Source organism: Diabrotica undecimpunctata, chromosome 1 (genome assembly GCF_040954645.1).
Source record: "Diabrotica undecimpunctata isolate CICGRU chromosome 1, icDiaUnde3, whole genome shotgun sequence".
Taxonomy (NCBI): domain Eukaryota; kingdom Metazoa; phylum Arthropoda; class Insecta; order Coleoptera; family Chrysomelidae; genus Diabrotica; species Diabrotica undecimpunctata.
The window spans coordinates 28,620,905-28,640,953 of record NC_092803.1 but is presented as its reverse complement, the minus strand read 5'-3'; the positions used below and the strand labels follow the sequence as shown (position 1 = coordinate 28,640,953).

Sequence of the window (20,049 nt, the reverse complement as noted above, 5' to 3'; positions counted from 1 at the left end):
GAGTCACCGAACGAGAGAGAGGCCCGCCGGACCGGCGAATGCCTTGCGTCTCTCTCCCACTCAAACATGATCGGTCCGCTGCGCGCGCAGCACTAGAGAATTAGGCGCGTTGAATCGGTGCGTGCTTGTGTCTCTGTCTTTCTCGAGCGTTCTTGGCGTTGGAAAACCTAGAAAGCGTCATAATACAAGTTCACACGTGTGGTTAAAGTATCGTCAGCTGTGTCTGTAGTGAAAATGTGGAGTGCTTAGATTCGTCATTTACAACAACTACAACAATAAAGGTAAATAATTGTACACTAATATTTCATTATCGTAAACTATGATTGATTGATTAATTGTTAGATTGACACAAAAGTTGAGAAACTGAGTTTATAGGTTATGTCATACTATTGACAAATGTTGATAGTGTTAAGTAAATTATTAGTTTAAATCACTCTGCAATCAATCGTAATTCAGTCGATTCAGTCATATCAATAAATATTCTACCGAGAAAAAGACGTTGTCACGTAAAATCTTCGCCCGTGTAAAACCGACTTTACAGGCAACCGATTTTTTAGGTTTATTTTATTGACTATTGTATTTTGCTTTATATAGGTAAGCAAGTTAATATTAATAGTTTGGTTTAAGTAATATTTTAATATATTGTAACGATTTTGAGTCCTTTATAAATCTGTGTTTGAGAATTATTGGCGCCCATTTGTAACAATTACCATTTCTTGGTAAAACTGTTATCGATCTAATATTCATATCCTTACCCACACCAATTAGGCTGCCGAGAATGAGCAACGAGTCCTTCGTAACGTTCCTGTGTACAATCGCCTCCATTATTCCCCAATTTTTTGTAACATTATAATAGTTAAGAAGTAAATGTTTACTAGTTTCCTTGAAGCAAAAGCATCTAGTTTCATAATTGCTTCGTGCGTAATTTTTAATACTGAATCTAAATCGGTCATCAGTCATCACCGACTATTGGAGAGATTTATGAAGTAAAGGAAGAACATATATAAGGAAAAAAAATCACCTGATTTTTGACTCATTTTATTGATGCAAAATGTGTTGTTAATACACAGCAGATAAACATATTGGTGTAATTTGAAAATAACATGAGCAAATGATCAAAACGCCATAAAATCTACAAAAAAATCAGGACGTGTATTTACATTGTTACACTTAAATATTACAAAAGAAAAGAACAATCTGTAAGTATTTTACAGTGCTACAAACTACCAAGAAACAAAATAAAAAATAATAAATAAAATATATAAATACATAATTGTCACAGAAATATTTAGTTAACCCATGGCAAATAATATTCGACAGGTAGAAGGTCATTACAGTTTCGTCATAGAACGAAAATATATATGGTTAGGGCACAGCTCGAAGGCAAATCGGTGAAATGATGATAATAAACTTTTGTAAATTAAAGATCATATAAAAACGATATCTAGGGATTTGAGAAGTTTTATAATACTGTTTAATGTACGAGAAGTATACCGTGATCTCTTCTGTTGATCTTTACGACTTTTATCAAATATTTCGTTGGTGATGCACCAGAAATGATTATAAAACGACCTCTATATTTGTTTATGTTTCCAGATTTAAAATAAAAGACTTCATTTAATGAAACGTAGTTAGTTGAAAGCCCTCAATAAGTGGATCAATTTCGGTGTATCCTCTAATTTTGCTATGCAGCAATTCCTTCCTGAGATAATCGAAAAAATTTAGTGTCACCAAGGCAATTACTTTAAAAATAATCTTAACTAAGTAACTCATATATATGCAAATAGTTATAATGTTGCTTTTAAGTTGTTCAGATATCTTCTTTCGATTTTTGATAGTTAAAGTATCACTATTTTAAATAAGCGAGAACTTCAAAAAGAGAACGGAAATAGTGGACATTTTCAAAAGCTACATTTTATGTGTCTCTTTTACAAAAGTTACCATGACTGTTTCTAAAAGAATTATCTTATTCTGAAATAGGTAAATAAGCCATAAGTTCGTGACCCGTGTTTTTTTTTTGTTAACTCGAGAACCCCTTGCTTTCAAAGTAGGAAGTTTGCTGAAAATGATCCGCCAATTGAGGGCTTTAGAAGATGCCACAAACAAACAATTCCGGAAAAAGACTTCAAATATTACAACAGAACCTTTGGAAGCACTGTACACTTTAAGGTTTCTGTTTTTGGTGATACTTCTTGAGCTCGTAACCTCAAAATATTGCTTCTATCGATCGTTTGCACGAAAACAGTTCCACTGTCCAAAAATTATCAAGGTTTGTTAGATAAAATTTGTATTTAGGGTATGCATGTCTATAGTAAAATATCCGTGACCCAGAAAACTTGATGTAAACTTCTAATAAATTTTGTCACAGTTATGTATTTAGATAATAAACCCAACCAGGAATTTTCAGGTTTCATTTATGCTGGTCCTCTATAGCTTCTTAGCCTCTCGTAAAATAATACAAGAGTACAAATAGTGTACATAAAAGAAGCAGAGATATTAGCAACCTATCTATAGACTCGCACAAGCTCTTCCACAGAAAGGCGGACATTATAGTAAAGTCTAATTCCATATATATGTATATTACAATCATTTCACCGAAGTTGCTTCTTATCTTATTGATGCCCCCTAGCAAAGTACCTACCGATAACAAATCTTATCGTGTGCGCAAATAGGGAGAGTAACATCAATGTATGAAAAATTAGAAAAGTTGTCACAAATCTTCCAGGTTATATGTACTAAAAGTCAATCACACTCACAGTCTTCTAGCAGCGAACTTGGTGTGATGGTTCACAGAACCAAGCAGTCTTTCAAGGTCTCATCCGAGGTGGGGTAGCAGACCACCCACTATTTTAATATTATTTCATGACTACACCGGGAAAAGATATGCAACACAAAAATTAACAATAACGAAAACTAAATAATGTTCTTATTCTGTAAACGGTAGCCCAAATATGCAAGTTTTAACCACTGTAAGGTTTTCTGCAGAGGTGTTATATAATTTATTTTTATATGATCTCAAAGACTTATTAGACAACCACAATTTCGTACTAAATAAAGTGCTTTGAGGAAAATACTGTAAATCATTTAGAGTACTTCTATATGCCTTTCATCCGACTGAAATTAATAACCTGCACATCTCCGGTTTTCTAATAATAAAACATGCATGCTGAATGTTAAAATTATTAAGAAATTAGGAACTTTATGAGCAGAGATAAGGAACGTTGTCGCTTTACTCTGTTGTACTAAAAAGAACAAAAAAAAAAGATGTATGGTTGAACACCCATATATTATTTAGCTCCCTCTATTAGGTAGTCGTTAAAAGAACAAATAATTCAAATAACAGTTTATCTAGAATAGGATCTAGAAACATCCAAGAATAATCGCAAAAATCACAGTAAGGATGCCTTAAATACTCAATACATAAACAATAAAGTATGGACATTTTCAACCATAAAATGTTTCATAGTTTGATCGGATATTACAATGTTAAATTAAACGAAAAATTCTGGAAACATAGACCAATGAATGTCTTCAAAGCATCCTCGAATGAATGAAAAATTAATCATAATATAATAGTGAAAAATAATGGTTATACACCATAATCTTTAGTCCAACAAAACAGGTTTAAAAATATCACAAGAAATGGATTGTTAGTCATAATTTAGAAAGTTTTGTGTATTCTTGTATGACTTTTGTCAATATTTACCACTACGGTGTTGAAAAAAAAATTTTTTTTTTCATTCTAAAAACATTAAAAAATATCTCGTAATAGTTTTGAATTATGCATTTTAGCGATAATGTGCATATTGCTCTGTAGAACTATTGTCGAACTCCAAGAATTCCTTAATTTCCATAAGCAAAGCGTACGAACACGGTATATAAGTGTATATATACATACATACTCTCCAAAGTGGAAATAGTGGAAATTCTCTTTAAAATATGACATAATATACAAAGCCCAAAGAGCAAAATGACTAGTGGTATGTGCACTATTCCTCATGGTGCTCACAGTATTAAAAATACTCTCAAGATGACTAAATATCCGGGGGGAAAAAATTCTTGGCCCCACTATGCAAAACCGCCATAAAAACGAGAAGATACGAAAGTGAGGTAACAAAAAGAGATGGTAAACAGGAGAAATAGAGAAAAGGCCAATGAAAATAAAAACAAACCCACAACGGGGTAACTATTTTACAAACAGTTTAAACACTTACATCAAAGCAGTACAAGAGAAAAATATTATATGGAAATAATAATTGTTGACACAAAAATGAAGTGAACATGTTAACTCACAGTCTTACTAGTTACGACAAGGACAGTAGAATTAGGAAGAGAAAACCATTTTTTTTTACATAAAAACAAAGTGGAATAATCGCGGAATACAGAATTCTACAGAAAACACGATAAAAACTAATAAAATAGAAAAAATATTAAACTTGAAAAGCACAAGCAACAGGATATAAAATTTCTGAAGATAATTACAGTATTTAAAATATCAGTATGACTAAATCATCCAATAAACCTTCAAAACACTTTATTTCATCTTTACAATCTTTCATACAATACTTAAGTAACTTATTTAAGTACTTTTTCACTTTAATAATTTCAAAAATTACATCTAGACCGTTTCGTCAAAAAGTAACTGCCTAAATTTCCTCCGCCTTAAAAATAAATATAATAAGCGCAGTATCACCCTCTATTAGGAATAATCCAAGAAAACCTCACAGTGCATTAAACCTAAGAGTTCGTTCTACCGAGAATAGACGATAGCGCACAAACTTCAAGACATGCGATGTTGGGCTCTACGTGGCGGTACCGTTCACCAACGTTTCCTTGGGTTTGGGATCGTTCCTGCGCGTCTGGGGAGGTCTGTTGGAGCGGTTCTTGGTGTCGCGAGGCTTCGATATGTTGTCGTGATGGCCGTTGTCGTTATGTGAAGCATCGTTGATTCCTGCAGCGCCGTGGTGGTTGTTTACTGCAACAAAGACTACTTTAAATAAGATGGGGTGAGATTTTAAGTTATATGTTTAAGGGGTAGTCGTATTTACTGTACAATCATTTTCTTACAATATACACTGCACGGCAAATGTAAAGCATATTTCTTTAACTCCCAAAACATCATTTAGTAAAAAATAAGGGGCTATTATGTATCGGGGCATTCTTTTCGTTTTTCTGAAAGGATTTTATTTAAAAGGTTATGAATGATTCCAAAAGACTTGACTATGAAGCCAGTGACAATAAAACTGGTGACGATGAATTAAATTGTACAAAATTATAGTCTATTTTTTTTATAAAATGAATGAATAGAACCGTAATTTTGACATGTGACCAGCATGAGTATACAAATATTAGGAAACTTCGACTGGACGATTACTACTACTATTATTACAGTTTGACGAATCCAAATTGTGACAATGTTTTCATCTTGAACTTGAAAAACTTTTTTTTAAGGAGAAACAAATATTTTCATAGCAATTCTTCTTCTTAAAGTGCCCTCTCCTCAATGGAGGTTGGCTACTACAATTTTAAAATCTTCTCTATCTTCAGCTGTTCTTATTAGCTGTTCAAAATTTAGCCCTGTCCATTGTCGGATGTTTCTGAGCCACGATAGTCTTTTCCTTCCTAGGCCTCTCTTTCCCTCGATTTTTCCTTTCACTATAAGTTGGGCATATTGGTACTTATTATTTCTCAGTATGTGGCCTAGGTATGATGTTTTTCTAACTTTTACTGTGTTAAAAAGTTCTCTTTCCTTGCCTATTCTATGCAGCACTTCTTCGTTTGAGGTATGCGATGTCCATGAAATTTTGAGCATTCTCCGGTAGATCCACATTTCAAAGGCCTCCAATTTATTTACGGCAATTATTCATAGCAATAGACAGTACAAAAAGCGAATATCTCTAATGCACATATCGCGGAAAGAATTGAAAGGGAACGAAAATTATGTGTATGTGTGTGGTTGAGATAAAAAACGAATTAACTAAATAGAATCCGTACAGTACCACAGATCGGGACAATGTGGAATGGATTGGAATGAGAGGAAATAGTTTGGATTGCGAACTGAACACATTTTCTGTGCGTCAATAATGCGCTTATAAAATTTATCTTATAATTGCAGTCTATTGTCAATGACATAATTGATTGTACAGTATATAATAGTTGGGTTAGAAAAAGCAGCAAAATATGGAAATATTTTCCATTGGAAATTACAACAGGAAAAACTACATGAATGGTGTTACATAGTAAGTAAATGGTAAAGTTAAAATTGACCTAGCCTGTGATATAAATACAAAATAGGTGTGGTCCTCCAACCATAAAGAAAACCACTAAAATGATTTTTAATTAATTTGTACAGTAATAATTCATCGTTTGGTTTAACGTTAGGCTCTCTTCATGGTTTCCAGACCCACTATATACAGTAATCTACATGGTTATCGATGAGTAATATCTTTAAAGGACACTCCAAAATTGTGGTTAATGATATATTCTTTCAATATATGATTGAAACGTTTGGTACGCATGTATATTAAACAATTATTAAAATGGATCTTTCTCTTTTGTAAAATGACCTCAATTAAAGGCTTCCCTGGGGGTCTTTCCAATATATTAGTCCAAAAATGTTTCGAAGATATGCCTGATTGTGGTAGCTATTTCTATAAGGCGAACACGATAGAATTGAAGCTAAGGACGATTCAACTCCGGGTATCAAATGACCTCCATGTTGCATTAGTCTTAGACAAGAATAGACCAGGAATAAACATTGGCAAAGAAGAACTACTTGAAACAAACGTACAGCAACGTAGATGTAGGGTGTGCACAAAAAATCCTTCCACATCACCTGAAACTCACGGGTGTGATACATAGATAGCGTCTTTTACCGTTTATAATGTACCAGTTTCCAAACACCAATTGTGAAAATTTAAGTTCAATCTGGCAATTTGTTTACAAGTTAAAATGGTTTAAGTCACGCAATTTTTGCAGTTTTAAAAACAACAACAACAAAATCTAAATTTCCTGTATTGATAAAGCATAGCACAAGGTAATTTGTTCATTGATTACGTTGAAACAGAAAAAACCATTAAAAATATTATACGACATCGAAGCGATTATAGAATAAATTGAAAAAAAAAACAGCCAAAATGAAGAAGAAAATAGTCTTAATTTATTAAGACACTAACAAAAGTCCTTGCCCATTTCTTTTGATTTACAGATTGAATACCTAGCCCTGTCCTTTATTTGTTCTGATCATCTCGATGAGTTCCCATAGATCTTTTGCCGGCTACATTGCTTTACAATCTCATTATTTGCAATTAATTTTGCTTACCTAACCGTAAATGGCGTTTACTATAATTGCGTTTCAATCATATTTCGATTTAACCCACACTTACTCTCGTTACCTGGTTCACGGGTCATCGATTGGGAGGGGGTACGGCTATGCTGTCTTCCACGACGCCTGCGCCTGCGTTGGGATCCACCATCGGCAGGTAACGATACATCTGCGCTAGATACTGACTCTATGCAGAGCCATTGACAAAATTCTTATTTATATACTTGTACTCTTTGTCGATTGAATAAAGAAAGCTCTATATTATATATATATATATATATATATATATATATATATATATATACACCAAGTTACTAAGTTCTTTTTTATTATACCATTAATAAAAATGCCAAAACAAATTATATTCAATGTTATGCCGGGGTTTTTACCCATGTATTTAGTGTCTCAAAACATGTAAATCCAGTAAGTATTATTTACATGTCTGTATTAACGAGAATCTTCTAATAAACGAAACCAACGTGGAACAAGTGGACAAATATGCATACCTGGGAACAATGATTAACTCCACAAATGATTACAATCAGGAGATAAAAATAAGAATAGAAAAGGCTAGAGCAAATTTCAACAAAATGAGAAGAGTTCTATGTACCAGGGATTTAAAACTGGAACTAAGAGTTAGGTTGGCGAGGTGCTATGTTTTTTCGACCTTATTTTATGGAATGGAATCTTGGACCTTGAATGCTACATCAATGAAAAAACTGGAATCATTTGAGCTGTGGGTGTACAGAAGAATTCTGAAAATATCATGGACAGAACACGTCACAAACAAAGAGGTTCTGAGAAGGATGAACAAAGAAATGGAAATTTTAAATTCAATAAAAACAAAAAAATTGGAATATCTCGGACATATTACACGTGGAGAGAAATACACCTTGCTCCAACTGATCATGCAGGGAAAGATCCAAGGAAAGAGAAGCATAGGGAGGCGTAGAATGTCATGGCTGCGCAACCTGAGAGAGTGGTACGGATGTACATCAAATGAACTTTTCAGAGCAGCCGTCTCAAAAGTTCGAATAGCTATGATGATTGCCGACCTCCGCCGCGGAGATGGCACTTGAAGAAGATTAACCTTGGTCAAAATTTTAAACTTCATGTTTGCTTTAATTCAAGTGGTTATACTTTTAGGATAGCGCTGATGATGAAATATTAATTTCGAAAACGTTCTGTGCTGTAGCCCGATAGGGTTTTTTACCTTTTATAAAGGAATTTTTAAATAATTTTTTTTGAAATCCAAAATTATCTTCAAAGCTATTCCTTAAATAAAAAAAAATAGAGTATTGTGTAGATGGCCTCGCTATTTAAAAAAACTGGAAGGTTGATTCGGGGAAGTAGGGGGTTACATTTGAGGGCATGAAATTTTCATGAAAATTCGTCCCCCTCATGGGTGACGAAACTCATGGTTTCTGATATTCTGGGAGTCAAATTTTCGTTGGAACACACTGTATAGGAATAATAGAGGAATTCTATGAGCAATAAAAAAATCGTCCTCTGCCAGACAACAGAATAATACGATATTGGAATACAAGACTGTAGTAGAAAAAACGAATGCACAAATAGACAAATGAGAACGATTATCATGAACAATCCGTACATAGTCACCCCATCAAAATACGAGGCGTGTTTTTTAAGTAAGTACCGTTTTGGAATTAAAAAAAGACGTGCAAAGATATGGCAATAATTTTATTTTTACATGAAAGCCTGTACCTTAATCTTCTTTTCTACATAATTTCCGTGAATATTGAGGCACTTGTCATAACGTGGCACCAGTTTTTGAATGCCCTCCTGATAAAATTCTGCCGCCTGACTTGTTAACCACTGCATCACAAATGTTTTGACTTCGTTATCGTCTTGTCGTCGAAGACGCTGACCGCCCAGGTGTTTCTTCAAGTGCTGCAACAAATGGTAGTCGCTGGGCGCCAGATCAGGGCTGTATGGAGGATGATCTAGAGTTTCCCATTTAAATGATTTGATGAGATCTTTGGTCTGATTAGCCACATGTGGACGGGCATTGTCATGCAGCAAAACGATACCCTTACTCAACTTGCCACGTCTTTTGTTCTGGATTGCACGACGCAGATTTTTCAATGTCTCACAATAAGACGCTGCATTGATTGTCTCATTACGAGGCAGAAACTCCACTAGCAATACTCCTTTTCTGTCCCAAAAAACTGTGCACATGATTTTCCGGGCAGAAATTGTTTGCTTAAACTTCACTCTTTTGGGTGATGATGAATGTCGCCATTCCATGGATTGTTGTTTCGATTCTGGTGTGACGTAGGCCACCCACGTTTCGTCACCAGTAACAATTTGGTCTAAAAAATCTTCACCTTCACTGTGGTACCGCTCAAGGAAAGTCAATGCACTGCCTAAACGTTGGGTTTTGTGCAAATCCGTCAACATTTTTGGAACCCAACGTGAACACAATTTCCGGTAATTCAAGTTCTCGGTAACAATGCGATACAAACACTACGAGAATACTGAGGAAAGCAGTCGGACAATGATGAAATTGTAAAGCGTCTGTTTTCTCTCACCTTTTCGTCCACTTTCTGCACCAAATTTTCATTAACGACCGAAGGACGCCCACTCCGTTCTTCATCATGCACATTTGTGCGGCCATCTTTAAATGCTCTCACCCATTTCCTTACCATTCCATCACTCATAATGTTTTGTCCGTAAACTTCAACGATCTCACGATGAATATCGATCGGTTTTACGCCTTTAGCACTAAGAAATCGTATAACAGCCCGTACTTCACAATCAGTGTGACTCACGATTGTTGGAGGCATCTTAAACACTGGAGTAAACAAGTATACAATGAAGAATCAGACTGTAATGGCGTCAGTGCGTAGACAAGAGATGTAGGTAACCAGCGCTCATGCGCGGAACGCCGACCGTAGCGCTGCGGCGGCGGAATCGCAAAACGGTACTTACTTAAAAAACATGCCTCGTACCAGTGAGATGGGGGAATTTGTAGTCAATTTTACCAGCAGAAAAAAATGATCATAAGCTCAACGATATTTGCACATCTGAAGGAAATTGAAGACTCCAGAGTGTAACCACTAATATAATATACCATTATATTAGCCGAATGATTAGATTTATATGAAATTAATCACTTGTCAAATTGAAAATCGCTCTCAGATGCAACCGGCTTTTAAAAACCGGCAATAAACAACTAATTGAAACGATCACAAACGTAAAAAAATTCTGTCTTAACCAGCTGAAGATTTGTTGAAAACCTGTCACTGCATTTTTATTAAATAAAAACAATCTGGAGATAATTTCATATGAGCACTAGATAAAAAAACACTCCTAAAGCTATCGCTTTAGACGAGTTTTGTTATTTTTTTAGCATAAATTGCTTAAATTTTGAATTTTTCTTTTAAATGCCTCATTTATAAAATTGTTAGGTAAATTCACCAAGAGGTACAATAAAAACGTCAGTATTCAAATAGATTTGACATGAAAAATGACATTTTATTGAATAGTCATTGTCTTGTAAATAAATAAATAATATTTAGACAAATAGTCAAACCCGTACGACGTAGCTGCATTAACTCTTACAACTAGCAACCAGATAAAATATTGTCTTACCTCTATCGACACTGGAAACCTCTTGGCTATCTAAGACAGTATCCTCGTCATCTGTTGTGCGCCTTCTGTCGTCACGCCGCAGATCTCGGCGCCCACCTCTACCTCTAGGTCCTCCGTAATAACGTGGCGGTAAGTCGTGAACGCGTTCGTCTGTTGTATCTGGCGTTTGATGTCTCGAACCTAAGAAATTTAATTATAGATCTCATTGTAAAGGCCTGCTTTATGATAAGAAAAATGAACTAAAAAGCCGTAGGATTACTGTGGTATGAACAATAGTAAAGTTAATTCTAATATATATTTTTCTGTTTTTTTTTAGGGTCGACACGCCTTTCTGGTAGGGATCAATGGAATGAGTAACACCGAGACGTAAGTCCTTATTTCTTACCGTCCTAATAATCCATATGTCTTCTTTTCTTTAATTGGCAGATCCATTTTTGATTTTGACTACAACGTTAAACATTTTGTTTTTCTGGACAGCGTCGGAATTCGATGTATGAACTCACTAGACTACTCACATTGAAGAGGGTGCACTAGCCCGCTTGGCGATCGGACCAGTAAAGGTAAACTCTGATAAAAATCAAAAATAAAAGACGTACTGAGGTTATAAATATAATTTGTGCTTGGTATAATTTGTATGGATTATTGTCAGTCTGGAAATAATATCAACAAAACATAAAAAAAAAATGTTAAAATAGTACTTTAAACTTAGTACCATTGTTGGGCCATTAGCGACATTCGATGCAAATTGCTTTGGATAAAGCGGGCAGATACAAACAAAGAATACTGTTCTGAAGCTAATTTCTTGTGACATGTTACAGTAATTACTATTTAAATGGAAATAAGCTACAAATAAAGGTTAAAGTACGTTTATTGATGTTTGAATTTCCACTTCGGAAATCGTTCTCAAAATACCTTTAAATGTCTATACTGTTTTGTTCTAAAAGAATATTAAATTTATTTAAATGTATATTTCTTTGTTTCTTATATGAATTTTCATATACTATATGTAAACTAAAAATAATTTGATCAAAATCAGAATTTGATATTACATCGGAAAGTAAATCTTCAATACTTACAGTATCTTGTTCAACAAAAAATAAATTAGATCTATGAAATTGTAACCTTTCACGGATCATGGACAAACTGGCTCTATGTAGAATGTATTTTGAGAACGATTTCCGAAGTGGAAATTGAAACGTCAATAAACTTACTTTAACATTTAATTGTGGCTTATTCCCATTTAAATAGTAATTACAGACAAAGAAATCCTAAAATGTCCGATTTTCTTGCATATTTCAAGTATTTCCTATAGCTGCTTAAAAGAGTTTATTAAGCATTTAAACATAAAATCTGGTTTACATCTGATTATGTATGTTGATGTAGATATATACTGCATTATAAATTTAGCGTTTCTATAACATTTGCTGAATTTATTTTGTACCTATACATGGTTTCCGCATTTAAAATTCGTTAGTTATAGTCTCTTAGTACCTGTTCTCCAATCGATGTGTTTAATTGCATTCTTGTCTTATTGACATTTGCTTTTATTCAGATATATTATTGATTTCCTTTTGTCTTGAGTTAATTTTGTGATTTTGTAAGTTCAAATTATTTCGAATTGGCCACATTTAAAAATTCTTTTTTGTACAATAAGATAGGTAAAGCCGCCAAGGTCATTTGTAAAGTAATTCGAATAGGGGAAGCTCAATACGATGCTGTTCTTGACAGCATTAATATCAAATTAAAAAACATTGGATACGAAATCTAGTTATATAGTTCTTCATTTATGCCCACGATTGTCTAATATTTGCTTTTCTCACACAGACCTCTTCCAAGGCGGAGTTACAGACGAAATAGAGAGTGATGTAAAACAGGTTTGTGTTCTGTCACCGCTGATATTCAACCTATATTCAGAGAACATCTTTCGTGAGGCCCTACATGGCACGATAGAAGGAGTAAAACTAAGGATAGAGTGCATGAGGCAGGTCGCACATGGTGTATTATTATAAACAAAAAAAAATGGATGGCTGTAGGTAAAATAAATATACAACCGATCCCGATACCAATCAACGATTGTGAGACATTAAAGGTACACTTATACCATGAATAACATAGAAGTCTTTAAAATGTGGTGTTACCGACGAATTCTCAAAATTTCCTGGACCAGACGTACGAGTAATCAGGAAGTCCTCGGACAGCTAAACAAAGATCGAGAACTCCTGAATATCAAATAATAATGTCAAAACCAGAAGGTTAGCTGCTTCAATCATATAATAAGTCAATAAATATTACATCCCTTGGCCGATTATTCAAGGTAAAGTTAAGGGCAAAAGATAGCCAGACCGTAAAAATCTCTCATGGTTACGAAACATAAGATATTGGAGCGGAACAAGGAGCAGTTGTTCCGTGCAGCAATGAGGACCAATTCAACGAAATTGTCATGGAGATAGCTAACGCCTGAAAACAAGTATGGCACTGAAAGAAGAACAGCGCACGGAAGAAACCTGTAAACTATTAATTGATTTGCCAATACAGCGTAAGCAACCATTTTTAAGTTTGAGGAAACTGCTGTTTCATTTTACCCTCAACATATTTTTCCCAGCTATGTTCTAGTATTTCTAATACTTCTCGCAAGATAGATTTTTTGGGCTATGCAACCACTGATCTAACGCATATGACATCATTATCTAAAACAAATCTTTTATCACGTGAATCTTTTGTTTTGGAAAAAAGGTGAAAATCTCTGCCAAATTTAGATAATATGGCAGATTCTCAACTAATTGGAAGCCTACTTGAGGGATTGCAGCTGTTGCAATGGTAGACGTGTGACTGGGTTTATTCTGATGATGCAATAGAATACCTTTGCGCCTTCTTCCTATGATTTCCTTTTATGGTGTCACGTAATTTTGCAATTAATGGACATAATAAGCAGCTGTAATTGTGGCTCACTTTTACAGGAAATTTACTAAAGTAAGTCTTCATAATCCCATATATATTGCTTCTTACTATCTGTTTTGATCTCTAAATCGCAAAAATGTAGACTAAATGTTTTCATTTGTGTTAAATTCAGCAGCATGGACATTTTTACATTGTGTAGTAGCGGTTGTGGACGCTCCACCTGCATGTTCACCTGTACATGAATGCCTACCATATTTAAACTCACTACACCATATTTTTACTGTCATATGATAATGCATATTCCCCATTTGTACCACAAAATCGCTATGGATATATATAGCTATGCGTGGTTTGATTGCCGATCATGGATCCAGATTTTTGATTATCGAACTATCCAAGTACTTGAATAACATGCCCTGGTGGACCTAACTACAGCTGTCAGGAGGACCTCATTATCTAATTGACCACAGATATTTGGTAGCAAGCAGCCAATCGATGCCATAAGTATCGTTCGAATTTATTTAATGTAGATCATTGGTAGGATTGTTTTTGCCTACTTAAATATTATTTTTTATTTTTAATAAATATGATTAGTTAAATAATTGTTTTATTTGCTATCAGCTAGGGGTTCATGGTTTGATTCCTAGTTTAAGACAAGACGAACTCACACTTGAGATATTGAGCTAGGCGAAGCATAAACGATAAGCTCCCATGGTTGATTGATGTATTCTTTTTAAAATAGTATTTCCATTCTCTTTGGTAGTCTTATCGTTACAAACTGTGTCACTTTTCCATATAATTTACTGGTCTTCACCTTTAGTATTTAAAATCTAATAGCGATCTTTGTTATATATTATTTGTAAATAAAAAATGATGTTTAAGCTTTTGCATATTTTGTTTATTACATATTGTTATCACCAAATTTATCAAACGCAGTTGTTAAATACCTGTCAATGAGTGTCACGGAAAAGGCTTTTTATTTGCTAATTTATTTGGTATATGTAAACACTGTGTTATGGAAGGAAACAAATGTCTGCCAGATATTAAAAGCTCGCCGATATCATAGAAGAGAAAAAATTCTTCGAAATTGAATATTCGAAAATCATCCCAGAATAGAATAATTTTATAGATGAAGCTGATTTGATGACGGGCTTTATGCGACAATGTAACAGTCAGGATACAATTCCAAATACTGATTAGTATGTAGAATATAGAAATGTATGCATGACAAAATGTCATATAATTTCAGTGAGTTCTCAGAAGAAAAAATTTCAGTGAGTTTTTAGAAGAAAAAAGCTTTTGCTGAGGGTCTGATGCTGATGATTTCCAATTTGGGGATATATTAAAGTAAAAAAAAAAAAAATCGTAAAAAACCGAATCAACTATTTTGTTCCAAGTACGATCTCAATTTATGACCATATCGGGACGGTCTTCACTATTTCCAAGTTGGCACTAATTCCAGGCATAATTTTCAATAGAAAATTTAAACTGAAGTTTCTTTCACCTTGAACCGATCACTTTTACGATCTTGCCTGTTAGAGGATTAAAGCAGGATGGATTAAAGTTATTAAAGCTTAAGAATTATAGAAAATTAAGTCACAAGAACAAATAGTTGAGCAAAGGACTGTACCAACCCTTTGAGCATTCATGCACATGCCACAACCTGCTAGGTATTAGTAAATAGAAACAAACATCAATAATTTAGCAAGCGTTAAAAATATCTTCAACATATCTATCGTCTTGCTGAAAGGGTATACTATAGTCCTGAGCTCATCTAATAGAAATAAAACAAAATCTATTATTTGAATCAAGTTATATTTCTAAAAAAGTCTCACAATAAGATACAAGACATAATTAGTGAGCCAGTCTTTGCCTTTTGGCGTTCAATATCGTCGATTTTACAAAAACGTTAGCAAACTCACCGAAAGCATATTCTACTCATCAACTATTAACGTTCAAAACGAGTCAGAAGAACGAAATCACTCCCTCTCGGCGGTCTATAATATACTATAAAATTGTTTCCGTACAAAACTGACAAATCCGAATGACCGGAATCAGAGAGCGATTTGGAAACAACGACCCAAACGTATAAAGTTAATTCATAGAATTTACAAACTTGAATTACTCACTATTCGACTATATACTTGTAGCTTGCGTCGGTACCCTTCCAGCAAATTTTAATATATGTTGACATATTTAAAAGCTTTTGGGTTCACTAACATGTATTTATTAGGCTAAACTGAAAATAACTTTTCTTTTTCGAAAAATCAAATATATACCCCTAACGCTTTATACTCTTTCACATTGTGAAATAGCGTTTTACAGTATTGAGCGTATTCACTAATGTATATCACTACTTTAATACTTAAGTTTAGTAGCAAATCAAAAACTTCCGACTGGAAGCATTATTGCTAGCTTACGCTGGTCAATACCGTTTTCCATTACAGAAGTTGCATTTATTTGAATGTGATGTGATCAAGGACCATGTTCAAATTCATATTACTACAAAATATAAATTGTCAAAATTGGTTTATTTTGTATATTGAAAATTAAAAAATTGGAAAACCATTGAAATAAATGCAATTTTCGTCTGAACAATTACTGGATTTGAAAAGATATATGGCTTTAGATAATTATCTTTGGTAAATTATTTTAAAACGTATTACCATGCTATGGCACAAGATTTAAATGACAAAAATTAATTTTTCTATAATAAAAATCTTTCAAGCATTAAGCCACTGTTTTTTAAAAAATTGTTATTTCCATTTTAGCCTAATGTGTATCCACCCAACAGCAAACCGTAAGGATCATAAGCTTATTAAAGCCCAGAATTTAGTTTTAATCGTATTATACATGCGTAAAATCACACATTTGTTAGATTGTATCAAAATAATAGGAAAATGTATCAAAAAATCGTTTCATATGGGTGACAATAAAGAATGCATATTTTACTTGCAGATTTGGAAAATATTATTGTTTTGCTTAATAACTTACAAGAAAAAAAAAATAAAGCTGTATATTAGAGAATATTTTCTATACACTCAGCCACTTCAATATAGCGTGCAAGTTGCTTGAGCAACGGTTTCTTACAGAAAAAGAAGTCAATTGTTAGTTTGAGGACTGAAGATTGATCGGTTTTGATTACTAGGTGATATGAAAAAAGGGAAGCACTTGTAAGCCTTCACATGTCAAAAAGATTTGTCAAAACTGGTATGATCAGCAAAAATCTATTTTGTGTTTTGTACATTTCGAAAAGGCTTTCGAACTAGTCAAAAACTCACAAGTTACTATAATCCTTACGCGATGATACCAAACGACAAAAATCAGGTAAACAAATATTCAGCAATATAAATATCTACTAAGGAGTCAAAGGGGCTGTGTGTCATCTGTTATTTAATTTGTACTCGAAACTTCTATGCAAAAAAGCCTTAGAAGGAAATAGTGTCGGCATAAAAGCATTTAAATTAGCTGGAAAATACATGTGAAAAGTTAGAAATAAAAATTAATGTTCAAAAGACCAAACCAATAGTTATATAAAGAAAATAGAATATCCCACTACATATGAAGATAAACATTGAAATAAATTTACGAATATAAGTACTTGATATGCTGTATTTACTATAAATTTGATTCGAAAAAAGATGAATTCGTCAGAATTGCTCAATTCAGCAATAATTTTCATAGGCTAGGTGGATTGCTTCCCGGTCTCACGTTACAATTAAATTTAAATTAATCATGGTAAAATTACACTACGGAAAAGGGATGTGATCTACGGCAACAACAACTTTAAATCGGTTGAAAGCATTTAAGATGTGGATATAAAAATTCTAAAGTTGCCCTGAACAGCACATGTCACAAATGTAATAATGTAACGAATCAATAATCAATAAAGAAAAGGAATTTCATAAAACCTTTAGTCTGCAGTATGTGGTGGCAAAAGAAAGCGACTAAACGCTTTTAAGTGTTTATAGAGATAAATATATTTAACAAAGCGTACCACGAAAATAGTAAAAAAGAAAACAATATTCTTTTCTGTAAGAAAATCATTGCTGAAGTAACTAAAATACAATGAATGGAAGGAGACGTGGCCATATATTGAACATGTATACTGATAGACACTTTTATTTTTTTTAAATATAACTTAACCCTTAACTGGTAATGCGGGGTCATACAAGCTCCAACAGATTTTTTAAGTGACATACGACCTAGCTTATTTAGCGCGACTACTTAACCGCCTTAGTACCTTTCCGTCAGTGTGTTGTGTGATATCGAGCGGGATAGTTATGAGCAAATAGGTAAATTTTTACAATTATACGGAAATAACTGCGCCGTGGGGACACTATGACCCCATCTCACCGGTTACGGTTTTTTTTTTATTTTCAGTTGAAAATGGATCTGTAACGATATAATAAAATGTATTCCGATGATCCTAGGTTTGAACAATGGGCTCAAAGTATTCTAGACGCGGATGAGAGTGATTTCAGCGATAACGATGACTCAGACAATGATCCCGACTATGTCAGCGAACACGAAATTGATTCAGAAATTGAATGGGAACCGGAAACCGTGGAACCTCTATTGGATGTTAAAGATTATATCCCGCAAAATGCAGCACCTTCTGAGGTTAATTCGGACTCGGATCCACATGAGCAGCAACAAACTCCAGGCCCTTCGAGAACGTACTATGGCAAAAATCGACTGCAGAAGCTCCACCTTCAAATGTAAGAACAAGAAGTTTCAACATTATCTCTCATCTTCTTGGGGTTATTGGGCCAGCCAAGTCTCTTGGGAAATTGTGTCTCCAGAAAAGTGCTTGGGAATGTATAATAACAAAAGATATTTTAGAAGAGATTGTTCTTAGAACAAATGAAACACTTGCCAGGATTAGAACGAAATATACCGATAGTAATAGAACGGTTCTAAAAGATTTAGACATTATTGAACTGAGAGCATTTATCGATTTGTTATTTTACTCACCCATATTTAAATCTAATACGGAAGACTTGAATTCGACATTCGCCACCGACGGTACTGGTAGAGAAATTTTTAGATGCACCATGTCAGTAAAACGATTCTTAATACTTTTGACAGCGCTTAGGTTTGATGATGAAACTACGAGGGGAGAACGTAAAAAACCGAAAAACTTTCCCCCATTTCATCAATTTTCAATAAGTTTGTAGAAAACAGCAAAAAAAATTATTGCATAGGGCAGTATGTTTGTATTGATAAAATGATCATTGGTTTTCGGGACCAAACCCCGAAAATATGGCTTAAAGATAATGACACTGACTGACGCCCGAACCCATTACTTTTTGGATGGGTATGTATATACAGGTGCTAGAAGTGATGGCCAAACATTGTTAGAAGAGGAAAGAAAATTTAACAAACCAACGCAATCAGTTCTTCGTCTAGTAAAATGTATTGAGGGTTCTAACCGTAACGTAACAGCAGACAACTGGTTTACATCCTTAGAAGTGATAACTGAGTTGAGGAACCGAGGCCTAACTTACGTGGACACTGGTAAAAAAAATAGAAGGGTGATACCTATTTCTTTTTTGCCAACTAAAACGAGGCTCAATGGATCATCTCTATTTGGATTTGGCGATAGAGTTACATTAGTTCCATATGTACCTAAACCACGAAAAGCGGTACTTTTGATGTCTTCAATGCACTACAGTAATGCAGTAAGCTATGAAACAAACAAACCCGAAATTATCGAGTTTTATAATCAAGCAAAAGGAGGCGTCGATGCATTAGATGAAAAATGTAGTGTATTCTACACATCGTAGAAGTCTAAGATGGCCTCTTACTTGTTTTTATACAATTTTGGATATTTCTTCCGTCAATGCGTTTATAATATACTCATGCCTACCTGGAAACCCCCAAAAGTCGAGGTATGAATTCATCAAATCTCTGGCTCGGCAGCTTGTGCAGGATCATATGGAAAGAAGACTAACGATTTCTCAAATTACAAGGCAACTGAGACATAATATCACTTCCATTTTAAAAACAGACATTTCTGAACAGAAAAATGCTATTTTAGAAAAAAGAGTAAGGTGCTCAAAATGTTCACGATCATTGGATAGAAAAACGAAGATAGTTTGCGTTAGTTGCAAAGCGCAAATATGCCACATGTGTGAAACACACATTTGCAAAGATTGCCTATAAGAATGGATTGAAGTTCTAATGATTTTTTTTTGTTTTTGGTTATT

General features: G+C 34.1%; 1 protein-coding gene across 9 annotated transcripts in view; it reads right to left on the bottom strand.

Moving 5' to 3' along the window:
- Positions 1-1,022: 1,022 nt before the first annotated feature.
- Fmr1 (synaptic functional regulator FMR1) overlaps positions 1,023-20,049 on the bottom strand; it is a 60,061-nt gene continuing 41,034 nt past the window's right edge. For 4 of the 9 annotated variants that reach the window (XM_072539986.1, XM_072539994.1, XM_072540011.1 and 1 more), the window contains exons 10-12: positions 10,940-11,119; positions 7,386-7,511; positions 1,023-4,987 (exon numbers count right to left, since the gene is read on the bottom strand). In XM_072539986.1, the coding sequence (XP_072396087.1) occupies positions 4,803-4,987; positions 7,386-7,511; positions 10,940-11,119 (491 nt within the window). In that variant the 3' untranslated portion in view covers positions 1,023-4,802. The remainder of the gene's footprint in view (positions 4,988-7,385; positions 7,512-10,939; positions 11,120-20,049) is intronic. The other 5 variants (XM_072540020.1, XM_072540002.1, XM_072540036.1 and 2 more) reach the window with 5 other exon arrangements.